Genomic DNA, 17,646 nt, shown 5'->3' with positions numbered 1-17,646 from the left:
AAGGGCTACCTGCTAGACCTAAAGGCAAAACACAAATAGATCCACTCTAACAAAGAATAAAACCTAAGCCTGGCAAAATCAAAGAGTTTAACAAACTGCCTGCCAGAACATTCGATACATTTTAAAGAAAAACAATACAATCTCTGTCAAGGTATTATTCAGTATGTCAATTATATAATTATTATAAGACGCCTAAAGAAGCAAAAAAAAAAAAGCAAGTAACATACAATCAAGAAAAAGAAAAGTAGCCAATAAAAGAGAAACAGACCCTGAGATGACCCATATGACACTATTAACAGACAAGGACTTTAAAACAGCTGTTTTAAGTATGTGTGTTCAAATAGTTAAAGGAAAAGATGAACATAATGAGTGAACAGGTGGGAAATCTCAACACAGAAATGGAAACTACAAAGAAAAAGAAGCAAATGGAAATTCTAGAACTGAAAAGTACAATATGTAAAGGAATAAAAAGGCTTTTAGAGGCTTTAGAGGAAAGGCTTCTCTCCTTTTAGAGACACAGGATGAAAAATCTACAGATTAAAAAAAATGATGTTTGGGATGTGCTTCAAAATAATCTAGCTGTGGGGATGTGAAATGGCTGAGGGTATAGTTGAAACAAGAGTGGCCATAAAGTCTTGACTATTATAACTAGATGATGGATATGTGGGAGTTGATTATTCTATTCCCCTGATTTTTGTGATACATTTAACATTCTCCATATTCAAAAGCTAAGAAAGACACTCCAATCTTCATAAGACCAAGCTATTTTAACTGTAAAACAAGATGTTGTTCAAATGAAAGGCTGAATATATAACAATATTTCTCCCATCTTTGCCAGGTTCCCTAAGGTATGTGGTGTGCACTCTGCATTTTCACAGACTTCCAATGCTTGGGAAAAGTGGGCATTTCATAAACACTGAATATTTAAGTGTATGCCAATCTCTTTGTGTACTTACATCATAAACTTAAAACACATACACACAAATGGAGATACGAGTATTTGATTTGACAAAATGGGACTGTATTATCTTGTTCTATAACTTTCTTTTCCCAAATAATATATTTTGTGTACACAGACATCATTCCATGTCAATATTGTTTTAATGGCTGCAAAGCATTCATCATGGAGAGCCTCCACGGCTTGTACTATGCATTGAAATTTCATAACTTCAATGAAAGACAGAAGCTATTTGTATTATAGAAAGCAAAGGAAAAAACATATATGTATGTATGGCTTTAGGAGCACTTATGGGCCATGATTTGACTGTAAGTATGTCTTAACAAATGCAGTAACATGCTACATTATAAAAGAGTTAGAATATAATTGTTAAAAAATATTTTATAGCAAAACTCCACCTCCATTCTCTGGCTATAAACAGGAACATATGTAGTTTAAGTAACAAGAAGCTCCTTATCAACATTAGCATTTTCTAAATAACCTATGAACTGTACCCCAAAAGTTTAATTCTAGTTGCTTTGGCAAAACTGAGTATACATTTTCCTACAGAAGCTATACAAGATAGAAAGGATCTCAGGTCAGTGGACAAAAGTTTAAAGTATTTAAGTCATGATGCAGCCCCTCCCCTACTAAATTTTTGAAAAGCCACTAAAGGCAAGAGAATTCTCATTAGAGGAATCTATAGCCTTTGAGCCACAAGTGAACAAAAGCACTTTTAAATATCCTTTATATTGGTTAAAATAAAAGTAAATAAAATAGTAGCATTATATGTATCTTAAATTATAGTACTGAGTATATTCATATATTCACATTTATCATTCTTTGATCATGGAAATCTTAAAGATGTTCAAGATTTGTAATTTGTCCTACATCATAAATTACATAGATAGTTTGGTTTGTTGCAGGCAAAATGCATAGTAAAAGACATTTCCTTCTAGGTCTGATTCCATTCAAACATTCAATGCTTTTTTTTTTTTTTTAATTTTCTATACTAAAAAAAAAAATTACTTTTGGCGGGGCACAGTGGCTCATGCCTGTAATCCTAGCACTGTAAGAGGCTGAGGAGTGTGGATAGCTTGAGCTCAGGAGTTTAAGATCAGCCCGAGCAAGGGTAAGACCCTATCTCTACTAAAAAAAAAAAAAAATAGAAAAATTAGAAAAATTAGCCAGGCTCTGTGGTGGGCACCTGTAGTCTCAGCTACTCAGGAGGCAAGAGAATCACTTGAGCCCAAGAGTTTGAGGTTGCTGTGAGTTGTGATACCACGGCACTCTACTGAGGGCTACCTAGTAAGACTCTGTCTCAAAAAAAAAAAAAAAAAAATATATATATATATATATATATATACGTGTGTGTGTAAAGTTACAGTCTTGTTCATAGGATGAATCTTTGCACATTCATCCTATTCTCTTAGGACAAATTCTTAGAAGCAGAATTGTTACATAGAAATTATTATACTTTACACCTTGTTATGTATTGCCATAGAGCCTTCTCTCTGGGAAGGCCAAACTATTAAACTGTCTGCTGGACTTGCCCCAGTCCACTACCTCTCCCCTCACTGGCTTTAGCTCCTTGCACATACATGGAAGTATAGCAGGATGGAGCTCAGGCCCAGGGGTTTACTTCCATCACCTTTCTTTACCTCATTTCACTCATGGTAACACAGGCAAAACTCAAGCACTTCTCCTTTAGAGTCTTCCCTTCCCCATGCCAACCTCTCTTTTCTAATTTTCTCCAGTAAGTACGACTCGCAATGCAAATTACCTAAAATGAAAATGAAATGTTTTCAGTTGCCAAGATGTGGCAATGTGGGCAGAAATAAAATTGCCTTAAATAATTCTGGGAGTGAGGTGGAATGAGAGACAGCGAGCATATATACACACAGCAGCACACAAGCAAGCAAACAGGAATAAAGTCACTATCTTAGGCTACCAAATATAGAAAAATGACATTTAGGGATAAATTCCTCTTTAGATCTACCATAACTTTTATTCACAAATATTACCATAGGAGGTTGCAATCTGAAGGCCTTTTAGTTATGAAACTGAGCACTTTTAGGCGCAGACACTGTTCTGCAAGCTTTGGGGAGGCTAAGATGAAGAAGGTGAGATCCTGGCTTGTAAGAAGCCTCCCATCCCAACAGGGGACTTATTAGGAGAAATCTGATAGAAGACCCTAGTGAAAGTCTTACAAAATCAAACAAGAGGCAATCCAGAGAGACTAGCTTATACAGGAAACAAGAACATGAAGGAGAAAATATGCCTCCTTACATTCCTTCCCATACTCACTAGAATCTTTGTGGAATAGGAATTCCAGTAAAGTAGGGGCAAGAAACTAAGCTAGGAGAGAGTTCCTTGGGCTCCAGGGTAGAGATTCTGCACACTGAATTTGGAATTTCCTGCCAATGCTAATACCTGGGAATACTTTAGTTCCTGAAAGGCTCTTGTTACCTTCTCTGTTGCTTCCAAGAAACTGATCTATCTTTCCCCCTTTTTCCAGTGTCACCATTCATAATTTCTACCAATTTTTTTTTTTTTTTTTCGAGAGAGAGAGTCTCACTATGTCGCCCTTGGTAGAGTGCCGTAGCATCACAGCTCACAGCAACCTCAAAGTCTTGGGCTCCAGCAATTCTCTTGCCTCAGCCTGGGCAAGTAGCTGGGACTATAGGCACCCACCATAATACCTGGCTATTTTTTGGTTGCAGTTGTCATTGTTGTTTTTAGCAGGCCCAGGGCTAGGCGAGAACCCACCAGCCTTGGTGTATGTCACCGGCACCCTACCCACAGAGCTACGAGCGCCACCCAATTTCTACCAATTTCTTAGACCATGATGGATAAGAACAAGTCGTAAAAGCCTCTCAATTCAGTATACTTTTAGTGATCTTAACTTTTAGCCAGTTATTGTGCTAGTATAAGCAGAAAGATCCCTAAGGCATAGTTCCTGTTCAACAAGAATTAACAACTAGTTAAGAGTAGGTAGCAGTAGTTTTCATAGGAGAGAGGAACTAGGTAACTACTGTAATCAGGGTATACTGTGGCTGAAGTCACATTGAGTTGAGGCTTCATGAAAGAAACCTCACACCCTTCTTAAGAGGTTATAAAATGTCTTCCTATATTGCAGGAGGGAAAAACGCACATAGATGCTGATGATAAATCCTGGTATATAAAGACTTGTAGTGGATTGACTTATATCAATCTAAATGGGTGAAGAGGGAAAAATGAGTGAAAAGAAGTCTTCATGAATTTATTCTTAATTTTTGATCCTGGTGGGAATCAGGTAGCAGGAAAATCTGTGTACAGTTCAAAAGTAGCTATGGAAAGTCTAGAAAGGGTCCCTTTCTCCATCACCAAAATCTCTTCCTGGTGACACATTTTCCCTTCCTCCTCTAATCAGAAGGTCCATTTCTTGATTATTGCAGCATTTTAGAGTATAGTGGGATGAACGATAGAGACCAACAACTTGGCTATAGTAATTTTTCTCACATTGTCTGAACTACCAGGTGTCAAAATCAAAAGTGATCAAAAAGAAAGAAAAAATTATTTTTCTAATCTACAAAGAGATTTTATATATGTTCATATATACAAACATGTGTGTATATGCACATACATATGTTTTAAGGGGATTTGGGGCTTTTCCTTTACCTTATCTTCCCGGATTTTCCTCACTGTTACTTGAAGAGGACAAAAATGAAGTCTAAATGCTATTATTTCTTGCAATAATAGCAGGAAACACAAAAGTAACTTAATTAGTAAGCAGAGTTTGGACTGGAGCCCAGATCTTTATAGATAGAAATTGGTTCTCTTTTCACAAAACTAAATTTTCATATTGACCTCCATTCTTCCATACAACCAGTCCGTAATGCTTGCTACATCACCTTCTCTTACACATCTCTTATCTCAAATCTTCCTATCTTCCTGTGGATCCTTACTCATCTCCACTAATACTGAAGTACTGAAGCCTATTTGCCTACCAACCTTCCTCTCTAAAAACATCTTCCTCTTCACTTCTTATAAATACTCATAGGTGTGACTTGTCCTGTCTCACCTAAACCTTGCACATTGACCTCCATGGAAAAACCATGCACAAATGAATCTTAAAAAAAAAAAAAAAGTCATGTCCATATGCACATTTTGCTTCTTACTATCTATGTAACCTTAGTCATATTACTTGCCTGGCCTCACTTATCCCATCTGCAAAGAAGGAATAATTCCTAACTCATTGAGTTTTAAAAGGTACCTAGCATATGTAAAGTGCTTAACACAGTATTGTGTACCTAAAAGGCACAGAGAAAATGGTAGCTATTCCTATGAAAATGGCATTTACCTCACAGCACTCTTCCTACATGCCTGACACGTAGGACCTCAAAATAAATTAGTTTTCCTCTTCCCCTGTCCTTGAAACAATTTCCTACTTCCTTCCAGCAAAGATTCAGAACCTACTTCAAACCCAACCAAGATTTCTCCAACTTAGCTACAAAAGTATCCGTACACTTACTAAAATCTCAACACAAAGGATAGTATCTATTGAGAACTATCCAGACGTCGTTTTTTATCATAACTTGAAGTCACTGAAGAGTCACATTTGGCAAGTTCCCCAAAAGACATGCCTACAGAAAAGCGCTAGAGAAAAGAACTGGTGTCTAAATTCATGTCAGAACTCACATGTCCTCGCTCAGGAGCCAAAATAAATGTTGGTTACACTAACAATATAATTTAAGTGGAGGAAGAAAACTTCAGGTAACAGCCCGTAAATCTCCAGGAGTGGCGAATGGATGCCATACAGTGACGTGGTGTGGGCGATGAAGCGAACAAATTCGTGTTCCCGCGGCATGTGAATGTGTCACCATGTGTGCCCACGAGTGTAGAACTGAAACTACATTTGTGTGCACCACGAAGCCTAGCCATGGGTGCTCATCCCTTTGAAGCCGGTTGGAACCCTTGCGGGACTGTTGCCCAGGTTCTTACCTCTGCGGACGAACAGGTGGAGGCCTCTGGGCGCCGCCATGTTGGCACCGGTCACGTGGCCGCGAGCACTCGCTCGCCGCCCCGCCCCCTGGAGCTGTGCGGTGGCAGCGCGGCTGAAGACCCGAGGCGCCGAAACCGCCCGAGGGAAGCGCGCGTGCGCGCCGGGGGCTGACTGCGGGAGCGCTGGCGGGGGAGCGGCTTGGCCACCCCGACAAGCAGCGGAACCCGCGGCCGGCCGAGCCCGCTCCGGCCGCGAGAGGCGGGCTCCAGCCGCGGCTCGCGCGCTCGCTCTGAGCCCCCGCGCGCAGGTGGGATGGAAGAAGCCTGTCAGGTAAGCGTGGCATCCAATATTTATAGCATCAACAATTTGGTGCATGGAAACGTGAAGTTGGGCGGAAAAAATAAAGCACAATCTAGTGTTCAACATAGCACTTTGCATCGCCTGCCACCCTGTTGCAAATTATTTCCCTGGATTAAGTTAGAAGGTAAAATTTTAATGAAAGTCACAGCTGTCCTTTCGCTGTCCCAGGATCTACATTACTCAGCAGGGACTCCAGACAAGACAGGATCTGTGTGCAAGTAAAGTCAGTTCTAGGTACCCCAGCAAGTATGTTCAGGGGACTTCTCTTTCCCCAAGGACACCTCCCGCTTGGCAGTATTAACTGGAGTCTTAATCCTAAATTTGACATTTAAGAATAAAAGGATGACGTGTGCCAATTGCACTGCCAAAAGATGAAGCCTACCGAAGGCCAATTATGGTCAGTGAGGGAGCCGATGTACCCCTATAGATGACGGTGCCCATTTTTACCAAATTTGTTGTTCCCATTACCTGTGTTCTGGGGTAGGTGTCATCCTATCATTGACCAGGTGTCACTCATCTTGGCGTCCTGCGTGCAGAGCACAGAACCGGATACCCATGGAATGTCTGGTGAAAGAACTGAACTCTCCATGACACCAAACGGAGAATGCCATAGTTTCTCGATTTTAAATGCAGTAAAGATTGATAAGGATTCTTGGTGAACGTGTGTGATGTCTTCTAATTTGTTTTTAAGACTTTAAGTACACAGTAAAAAATCTAGACAGTTCAGAAATGGATACAGGGAAAATTGCGGATCCCTTGCTCACCTTTCTACACAGCACAGTCCCGTTCCCCAGTGAGCTACTATGTGCTTCATCCCACACCTTAGCCTTTTACAGGCAAATATGTGTTAAGTATTTTAAATGGATTCATATACTTACTGTTATGATTTGCTTTTTCCACTCATCAGAAACATCAAATCTTAGAACACTTAGCTGAGCTCAATTATTACCACATAATTTCACTTTTAAAGAGAATGAATTTTGGCATTTCATTAGCAGGCATGTGCTATAATTCTTGGAGACCTGGGTTTTGGATGGTTTGGGTTCCCTCTGAAAGATAAGAGAAATAATGCTGTAAATACTATGTACAAGGATGAGAATGAAATGTCTCCTACATGTTACTTCCAGCCCTACCTTTTACAAACTTACATGAATTCCAGAGAGAGTTTTGAATGTGGTGAATCTGTTCTCTGTATAACTGAAGCCAGTGATCTGAGTGCAGCAAAGGATCGAAGAGTTAGTTGGGCTCAGCGTCTCAGGAAGTGTGCAGAAAAGAGAAACTTAGACATTCATAGAAAAATTCCGTAAGGCATTAAAACTAATTTCAAACACATCGGAAGTAGAACACGTTCATGTGATTCAGCTCAGCCAACCCTGGGAAAACAAACACACGATTTATTCCTCTACAACTCAAAGGAAAAGGAAACACTATGAGGACCAAGGTGGAGCTAGCATTGTGGAATCCAGTGAGGAAACCCCTAATAAGTTCAGCATGGAATGTGTATATCTAAGATGAGTTGGAAAGTAAGCACATGTGAACTTGCACAGGTAGTAGCTCATTCACTGATCCTTGATTTGGCTTCTCATACATACATCCTTCTGCAATTAACTGGATTAAAAGCTGCCAGCATGTGTTCTCCAAAATCATCAATTTATGGGATATATGCATACTGATCAAGAAGATAAAGGGTTAGACCGTGACGTCTAAAATCCCTTGCATTTTTAACATTCTCTGATCTTGGGCATTCAGAACATTAAAATGGTTTTATTTAGATGAGTAACCACTATTGAGTCACTTCTTCTTTATCCCATTTCTGCCAATGCTGCTACTTATGAGATGAAGGTTAACTACCAAAGGTGCCCAAAAAAGGATATGCACATTATAAGAGATGTTGTCTATGGGGCGGCGCCTGTGGCTTAGTGAGTGGGGCTCCAGCCCCATATACTGAGGGTGGCGGGTTCGAACCTGGCCTTGGCCAAACTACAACAACAACAACAAAAAAAAAAACAGCCAGTGTTGTGGCGAATGCCTGTAGTCCCAGCTACTCGGGAAGCTGATGAAAGAGAATTGCCTAAGTCCAAGAGCTGGAGGTTGGTGTGAGCTGTTACGCCACAGCACTCTACTGAGGGTGACAGACTAAGACTCTGTCTCAAAAAACAAAAGAGATCTTGTCTGTGTATTATATATTATATTATGTATATACTTTGAACACCTCTTATAATTATAGAAGTCAAATGTGATTTGTATTCATGTTTTATTATTGATATATATTGTGTATTACAATTTTAATGCAGGTTTTTCCTTTCTCAAAATGTATATACTTTTTTTGCATCTTCTGTATATTGTGACACTTCACTGATTTGAATTCTCACCATTATTCAAGTTTTGTATTTGGGATTCTTGAATCAAAAATAGAATAATTTTTCAAAACCAGGGTTTAAGAAATGAAGGATTATCTGGGCGGCGCCTGTGGCTCAGTGAGTAGGGGGCCGGCCCCATATGCCGAGGGTGGCGGGTTCGGACCCAGCCCCGGCCAAACTGCAACAGAAAAATAGCCGGGCGTTGTGGCACGCGCCTGTAGTCCCAGTTGCTCGGGAGGCTGAGGCAAGAGAATCGCGTAAGCCCAAGAGTTAGAGGTTGCTGTGAGCCGTGTGACGCCATGGCACTCTACCCGAGGGCGGTACAGTGAGACTGTGTCTCTACAAAAAAAAAAAAAAAAAAAAATGAAGGATTATCTTCTCAATGCCTTTAGTTTCTGTGTCCAAAAGTGCATTATTGAATGTTAAAATATTTTGTCAGTTGAATTATTGTTTTATAGGTCTTTTACTTTGATTTTGAAAAGATCACATCTCATTAGCATCTTTTAAAATGTCTTCATTTGGCTGGGTGCCTGTAACTCAATGGTTAGGGTGCCAGCCACATGCTCTGGAGCTGGTGGGTTCAAACCCAGCCCAGGCCTGCTAAACAACAACAACAAAAATAGCCGGGTGTTGCGCAGGCACCTGTAGTCCCAGTTACTTGGGAGCCTGAGGCAAGAGAATCTCTTGAGCCCAAGAGTGTGAGCTATGACTTTACAGCATTCTACTGAGGGCGACAAAGTGAGAATCTGTCTCAAAAAAAAAAAGTTTTCATTTATAAGAGAAATAAATCAGAAATAAATTCTGATATGCATATTTTTCAAAAGTCAAATTTTCCTTCCTCTTTTTTCTACTTAATGGTATTATAGACTTATACCACGTAAGTTTCTCTAAAGTTGTATGTAGTTTTGTGATGGAATTAAAATTACACAGGTTTCTGTAATATACATTTTGAATATTTAATATTCTCATTTTTAAAATGGTCTAAGGGGTTATGTGACATGAAGTAAATCCTTTTAAAAAGAAATTTTGTCTTATGATACATTATCCTGTCACTTTTCAAGTTTAGATTTTTATATATTATTAGGATTGCCTACACGGCAAGATATTTTAAAACATAGATTATAAAATAGGGGCTAAGATGCTTATATATCTCTAAGAAAAAAATGTTATACATAAATACTTTGGGTGTGCTCTCAACTGATGGGCACATTGTCAGGGTATATGGCACACCTCCTGGGTGCGGAACACAACTACAACAGGGACTTTACCTGACAAATGCCAACTTCGTAACCTAATTGTTTGTACCCTCACATTAATTTGAAATTTAAAAAATACTAGCAAAAAAATGAATACTTTGTAAAATTAACTGGAATAATGTGGTATTTCCTATTGGGCACAGCAGGTTCCGTAGCCTGCTGGGGGAGAGGGGCAGGGGAATCAGTGCCTGGAATCTGCACAGCTTCAGGGATTTGTCATCTAGACGCAGGGGCCTTCGTTCTTTCCTCTGACCTTGCTTCTGGGTTTGCCATCTGAATCAGAAAAATTAGCCTTTTTACTTGATTTCAAGTAAATCATTTTTTAGCATTTTACTCTGTGACTGGGGAAGAATATTTCTAATCCCACCCTCTAGTTCATCTAATTGTAGTGGAAATAGTTTTATTTATTTACATATTTTAAGTCCAATGAACATTCTTTTCAGGCACTGAGAGACCTGCATCAACATATCTACACATACACAGAGACCCATCTTAGCAGCTGATTGGACCCCTCTAAAGTTAGGGTCCAGCTTTGAATGATTATGTGTTCAGGCAGATAATTACTAGGGCACTCTTTTAGCCAACTTGCTGGCAGAATGTCAAACATACCAGTCATTTGAGACACTTATGTTACTGAGTAACGCAGAGGTAACTTTTAGAGAAAATGTGTAAATACTCCATGTTTTGTAAGGGAAAGGAACACCATATGCGAAGCAGTTGCAAAAAATCAGGGGGATTTCTGTTTGCTGTTTGTGCTTTGTTTTCTAGATCTTTAGCAGTGCTAAGAGAAAGTCAGGACAAGAGGAAGAAGAGGACTTTAGCTGTGACCCTCCTGCCACTCCCATTTTTGATTTGTCTAATGATATTGTCTCAGTTTTATAATTCCTATGCAAATGAAACTTTACGTCCTACTTCCTTCTAATGAGATTGCTCTACGTGAGCACCTCCTACACTGAAATTCTGAAGATTTCAGAGATCGACAGCCATTTATAGGCATAATGCAGATGGGCTTAACGAATAGCATGGTGCATCCTCCTGAGCAGTCTGTCAGGGTAAGGGGGTGATGGAACCACTTAGCTGTAGTGTAAGACCAACTCATTATCCCAAGCTGGTGTCAGTTCCAGTCTGGCCAGTTTCATTTCAAGCTGCCTCAGCCTTTGGCTTGAAATATGATGCTAACACTTCACCCAAATAGCATATCCGTTGTTGGAGCAGTAGCCCACCTAGAATAGTGGCAGAGGAGCGTGCTGGTGGTCCCAGACTGCACTCCTGGTGCATCAGAGCTTTCTGAGGATACTGCCTGCTTCTATTAGAGGTGGCTTTGGAACTGTGCAGAATGAACCCAGGAAGAGGGCTAATTTTTCTAATTTTAGTAGGGACGGAGTCTCACTTTTGCTCAGGCCGGTCTCAAACTCCTGGGATTATAGATGTGAGCCACCAGGCCCAGACTCATATCCTTTTTTAGGGTGCTTAGGTAAAGCGATCTCATTAGAACGGAGTAGGACTTAAAGTTTCATTTGCATGGGAATATATGACTGTGGGTCTGGATCTGAGGGAAGTTGGGTTGAAGCCAACTTCTGTGTTGTACATTTGCCCCATCGCATCTAAATAAAAGTGTAAACCAATTAGCAGCTGCCACCTATTCCCAAACTGGTAATCCCTGGAAAAGTAGCACCTGCTTATACACTTCTGAAGAATAAAGAATTCAATTGAGAATTAAAAAGAGGGCGGCACCTGTGGCTCAGTGAGGAAGGCGCCAGCCCCATATACTAAGGGTGGCAAGTTCAAACCCAGCCCCAGCCAAACTGCAACAACAACAATAACAACAAAATAAAATAAAAATAAGAGAATTAAAAAGAAAGGCAAAAACTTTCCAAGAGAATGTAGCTATCAGTCAATCAATATGTCAATGCCTATTCGGGGCTCTATTATATTGTCATTATATTGTCTTGTTCTTAAGAAATTATTCAGGGGGAGGATGGGTGGAGGGAGGGGTACATGTGAAACTTACTAAATGTAGAATATAAATGTCTTAACAACTAAGAAAATGCCATGAATCCTATGTTAACTGGTTGATGAAAATATTTCAAATTGTATATAAAACCAGCACATTGTACCCCATTGTACCCCCACCTTCGGCATTAATGTACACAGCTATGATTTAATTTAAAAAAAGAAAGAAAGAAACAGAAAGCTGAGACTAACATGCTCACAAGATTGTCCATAAAGAAAGATCATGCTTTCACCCTTGTCTGTAAAAATAAATAAGAAAGAGAGAAGGAGGGCGGGAGGGAGGAAGGAAGGCCAACTATAAACCCCATGGAAACAACACCAGGTGTAAGAGGTCAGAGATTTTAGCCATCCCTGGGTGCCAGGAACTGAGAAAAATGCTGAATTCTAATTATGTAAGTTCCCAGGAAATTATATCTGTTTAATCTCCTTTACTTCCTGCAAAGATGAAGGTGAGAGAAAAGGATCTAATGCTTCCTCTAATCCATACTTGTAAAAGAAGAGAAAAGAGAATGCTCTTTTTTTTTGAAATAGAGTCTCTATTGCCCCAGGTTAAAGTGCCATGAACTCAATCTAGTTCACAGCAACTTCAAACTCCTCAAACAGGCTCAAACAGTCCTCCTGCCTCAGCCTCCCCAGTAGCCAGGACTACAGGTGAACTCCACAATGCCTGGCTAATTTTTTTTTTTTTTTTTTTTTTTAATTTGGCCGGGGCTGGGTTTGAACCCGCCACCTCCGGCATATGGGACCGGCGCCCTACCCGCTGAGCCACAGGCACTGCCCAGCTAATTTTTTTACTTTTAGTAGAGATGGGGTCTCACTCTTGCTCAGGCTGGTCTCAAATTCCTAAGGTCAAGCAATCCACCCACTGTGGCCTCCCAGAGTGCTAGGATTATAAGCATGAGCCACCGCACTCAGCCTCATCTCCTTTTTAAAAAAAGTCTGTTTTCATTTTTCTTTTCTATTTACACATATAATACATGCTCTTTGAAAAACATGCCAAAAATCCAGAAATGTATAATATAGAAAGTACAAGTACCCCAGATTCTTCTCAGGTAGTCACTGTTAACAAGTTGATATAGATTCATCTGTACTTCTAACTGTGCATATGCCACTGGCTGGACCTTCTAAGGAAGAGTATTCATTTTTTTGTGTGTATGTGTGTGGTTTTTGGCTGGGGCTGGGTTTGAACCCGCCACCTCCGGCATATGGGACCGGCGCCCTACTCCTTGAGCCACAGGCGCCGCCCAGAGTATTCATTTTTATCATGACCAATCACACAACTGTATAGACTGAAAGCAGACTAGGCAAATGACAGGGATGTACAATATCACCTGTGTCTTGTCTGCCGTCCGCTAAGCATTCTCCCTCCTTCTGCCTTCACTCTGTAGTTGTTTCTCATCTTTCTTAGATTTTTTTTCCACTCTTGTATAAGTTTACATACTTTCCTATGGCTTTTTTCCTTTCCTTCCTGAAATGATGTTACATTCCTAGTTATCTTCTCTTATTTTTCTACCTTTGCTTATTGTTTTGCTAGATTTATGATTCTGTTTGCCGTTAAATCCTTCCTGTGTTTAAGACACGTGGTCCTGTAGGATTGCGTGAGGCCAGTTTGTGTGGAGAGCAATTTGACCCTTACTATCAGTGTTAAAAATTTTTTTGTGGTTTTTATAATTCCTACCTATATGCATGAAGTAGTATTCCCTGGTCAGTTAACAGTCACACAAAATAGAGTGCAATAAGGAACTCCAAAATGGAGATCATGAAATAAAAAGGGATTTAATAATAGAAAAAGAAAACTAGCTATATGTCCCTTTCTCCCCTCCCACTCTCCACCTCCACTCCCCAAACTGGCTGAGAAACTAAACAGTAGTGCATTTTTTAACTTCTGCTAGCCTCTCTCTCAGCACGTTCTGTATTCAAGACTCAAACTGCTGAAACAAACAAGAGGGCAGATGCTGTAGCAACCTCTCTTCCCATTGAGCTGAACTCCTCTGTGCTCACCCCATCCACTCTAGCCCGGAGAATAACCTGTCTGGAGTGCATTCACCTCATCTGAAGCACGCACAAACATCGCTGCATTTTCTTTTGCTTGATAAAGAATAAAGGAAGAAAAGCGGCAGCTGCTCTCGGAGTGGACCGCAAACAAGCCTCACTGTGGTGGCCCCCACGGCCTTCACAAAAGGGGATTCAGAGAGCTAGTTAAACAAATGCATATAGCCAAAGACTTCCACACAGATTCACCAGCCAGAATTATTAATTAGACATTTAAAGAACCGTCCAGGTGAACTGAGAATCTAACCAAAGCACGCTTTCCAACCAGGGTTTCATAAAGATGGAGGAGAAAAAATACAGTTGAAGAACTGGAAATGGCTTCAAAGATCACCTCATCCAACTCCCAGCCTACCCCTTCTAATTTTAAGATAAAGACAGTGAGGCCCAGAAAGATGGCAGGAAAGAAGATTCACTCCTTTTTCAGCCTGTGAAAAGGAATATAACAGCGGAAGTTTTAAAAAACACTTTGTTACATTAATACGGCACTCCTGACAGTGTCTTATACACAGTTGTTCATCAGCTATTCCTAAGTGATGGCATTTTACTTTTATTGCATTATAATTCCCTGCAGAGCTAATGAAAAGTCCAAAAAATTATGACATACATTTTCAAAGCTTTGGTTGGCCAGTTAGTGTCTGTTCACTCATAGAACCAGGTATCATAGATGAAGACAATTTACTTTGGTAACAGGTTTTTTTTTCCAGATTAGTCCTTTACCAAATAAAGGACATCTATATAGAAGGTGCCCAAAAAAATGTATATACATTTTACGAAAGGAAAAACTGTATTAAAATTGTAATTCTCAAGTGACGTTTGACTCCTGCAATTACAGGACATACAAAATATAATATATAAGATACATGTATTGAGTATTACAATTTTAATTCAGTGTTTGCCTTTCGTATTCTTTTTTTGTTTTATTTTAATATTTATTTATTTATTTTTTGAGACAGAGTCTCACTTTGTCGCCCTGGGATTGAGTGCCATGGCGTTATCATAGCTCATAGCAACTTCAAACTCTTGGGCTCAACCAATGCTCATGCCTCAGCTTTTGGAGTAGCTGGGACTACAGGTGCCTGCCACAATGCCCAGATGGTTTTTTTATTTTTAGTAGATACAGGGGTCTCACATTTGCTTGGCTGCTCTTGAACTCCTGAGATAAGCAATCCACTTGTGTTGGCCTCCCAGGGTGCTAGGATTACAGGCATGGGCCACCAGGCTCAGCCAGTTTTTTTCCTTTCCTAAAGTGTATGTACATTTTTTTGGCACCCTCTGTATTGATTCCTTTGATAATCAATTTCCAAAGAAAAGAATCGAATATTGATTTTTTTTTGCAGTTTTTGGCCAGGGCTGGGTTTGAACCCACCACCTCTGATATATGGGGCCAGCGCCCTACTCCTTTGAGCCACAGGTGCCGCCCTATTGCATTTTTTTTTTTTTTTTTTGTGGTTTTTGGCCAGGACTGGGTTTGAACCCACCACCTCTGGCATATGGGACCAGTGCCCCAGCCCTTTGAGCCACAGGCGCCGTCCTGCTTTTTCTTTTTAAAGAAAGATTTTTCACTATTCTTTGTTGAATTCTGCTCTGTTTGTGGAATTCAGGCAGAATACAATCTAATTAAACAGGTGCCAAACTTGTCTGCTTCAGGTAAACTTTTATTTATTTTTATTTATTATTATTATTATTATTATTTTGTAGTTTTTGGCTGGGGCCGGGTTTGAACCCGTCACCTGTGGTATATGGGGCTGGCGCCCTACTCCTTTGAGCCACAGGTGCTGCCCTTATTTATATATTTATATGTTTATTTATTTATTTTTTTGTAGAGACAGAGTCTCACTATGTCGCCCTCGGTAGAGTGCTGTGGCGTCACACAGCTCACAGCAACCTCCAACTTCTGGGCTTAGGCCATTCCCTTGCCTCAGCCTCCCGAGCAGCTGGGACTACAGGCGCCTGCCACAATCCCCGGCTATTTTTTGTTGCAGTTTGGCCAGGGCCGGGTTTGAACCGGTATATGGGGCCGGCGCCCTGCCCACTGAGCCACAGGTGCTGCCCTATTTATTTTTTTAATATCCTTGATTTACAGTTGTATTTTTTTTTTTATTCTACAGTTATATTTTATTTGACAATTTTTGTTGTTGTTGTTGGAGTTTGGCTGGGGCCAGGTTCGAACCCTCCACCTTCAGTATATGGGGCTGGTGCCCTACTCACTGAGCTACAGGCACTACCTGTATTTTATTTGACAATTATATGCAGCTTTAGTTGTTGAACAAAATAACGGTAAGAATGTGAAACAAATTTTTTTATCAAAGTAACATGGAACTAGTTGTGTGTTTGGGGTTTTTTTTTTTGAGACAGAGCCTCAAGCTGTTGCCCTGGGTAGAGTGCCCTAGTGTCACAGCTCACAGCAACCTCCCACTCCTGGGTTCAAGCAATTCTCTTGCCTCAGCCTCCCAAGTAGCTGGGACCACAGGTGCCCAACACAATGCTCGCCATTGTTTTTTTTTTTTGTGGTTGTAGTTGTCATTGTTGTTTGGCAAGCACAGGCTGGATTTGAACCCAACAGTTCTGGTGTATGTGGCTGGCGCCAGGCCATGGGAATAGTTTTAAAAACCCATACAATTATAACAAGATTTACAATGAAGGGGAACATTTTTCTTACTGTACTCTTTCCCAGTCTGACATACTCAACCTGTTTGAACTGTTTTTGTTCCTAGTTACTGCTCAAAGCCATGCCAGCTATAGGTATTATATTGGACTTTGGCTTGTATAGACTTTTTTCCTGGAGTTCATAATTTCCTATTCTAATTTGGACCAATTACTTTCTTAGATATGTTATTCAGTTGCCATCCTGAGGTCTCTTTTCAATGAAATCAATTTAGTTTTACTACTACTTATGGTCTCCGTCTTAAATGCGCTTTGATTTCACCTTCATGTTGGTCAAATAGATCTATCGAGGCTGGGCATGATGGCTCACACCTATAATCCTAGAACTCTTGGAGGCCGAGGCCAGTGGATTGCCTGAGCTCAGGAGTTCTAGACCACCACTCTGAGCAAGAGCAAGACCCTGTCTCTAAAAATAGCCGGGCATTGTGGCAGTCGCCTATAGCTCCAGCTACTCGGAAGGCTTAGGCAAGAGGATCACGTGAGCCCAAGAATTTGAGGTTGCTGTGAGCTGTCACACCATAGCACTCTACCAAGGACAATAAAGTGAGACTCTGTCTCAAAAAAATAAGATAAACGGGCCAGGTGCGGTGGCTCACGCCTGTAATCCCAGCACGTAGGAGGCCTAGGAGGTGGATTGCCTGAGCTCACAGGTTGGAGACCAGCCTGAGCCAGAGCAAGACCTCATTTCAAATAGCCAGGTGTTGTGGCAGGCGCCTGTAATCCCAGCTACTTGGGAGGCTGAGGCAAGAGAATGGCTTGAGCCCAAGAGTTAGAGGTTGCTGTGAGCTATGACTCTAGGGTACTCTACCGAGGGTAACAAAGTGAGACTCTGTCTCAAAAAAAAAGAGGTAAATAAAATAAATAAAGTAGATCTATAAGTAACTTCATCAGAAAGAGTTTGAGGTAAGTTTTCTGGTTTCTTATATTTCTAAAAATACTACTGGTTTGTTTTCATACTTGATTAATAGTTTGGGTATTAGGATTCTAGGTTCAAAGTAATTTTCCATCAGAATTTTAAAA

General features: G+C 40.5%; 2 protein-coding genes across 5 annotated transcripts in view; one reads left to right on the top strand and one right to left on the bottom strand.

The window, feature by feature from the left end:
• The window catches only part of METAP1D (methionyl aminopeptidase type 1D, mitochondrial), a 77,778-nt gene extending 71,431 nt beyond the window's left edge, over window positions 1-6,347 (bottom strand). The window contains exons 1-2 of one of the 3 annotated variants that reach the window (XM_053596501.1): window positions 5,921-5,937; window positions 2,599-2,720 (exon numbers count right to left, since the gene is read on the bottom strand). Coding sequence is in view for 1 of the 3 variants with exons in the window: in XM_053596499.1 (XP_053452474.1) it covers window positions 5,921-6,347 (427 nt within the window). In the remaining 2 variants the exon portion in view is untranslated. Of the gene's footprint in view, window positions 1-2,598; window positions 2,721-5,920 lie in introns of all 3 variants that reach the window. The other 2 variants (XM_053596499.1, XM_053596500.1) reach the window with 2 other exon arrangements.
• The window catches only part of SLC25A12 (solute carrier family 25 member 12), a 302,640-nt gene that overhangs the window by 74,184 nt on the left and 210,810 nt on the right, over window positions 1-17,646 (top strand). Inside the window, exon 1 of one of the 2 annotated variants that reach the window (XM_053596495.1) lies at window positions 6,075-6,251. The exons of the other annotated variant lie outside the window; for it this stretch is intronic. Within the exon in view, the coding sequence (XP_053452470.1) occupies window positions 6,234-6,251 (18 nt within the window). The 5' untranslated portion in view covers window positions 6,075-6,233. Of the gene's footprint in view, window positions 1-6,074; window positions 6,252-17,646 lie in introns of those variants that run through there. 2 annotated transcript variants of the gene reach the window in all.

Source organism: Nycticebus coucang, chromosome 7 (assembly GCF_027406575.1).
Source record: "Nycticebus coucang isolate mNycCou1 chromosome 7, mNycCou1.pri, whole genome shotgun sequence".
Lineage (NCBI taxonomy): Eukaryota > Metazoa > Chordata > Mammalia > Primates > Lorisidae > Nycticebus > Nycticebus coucang.
Note: the sequence above shows the minus strand (reverse complement) of the source record. Positions and strands in the feature narration are given on the sequence as shown.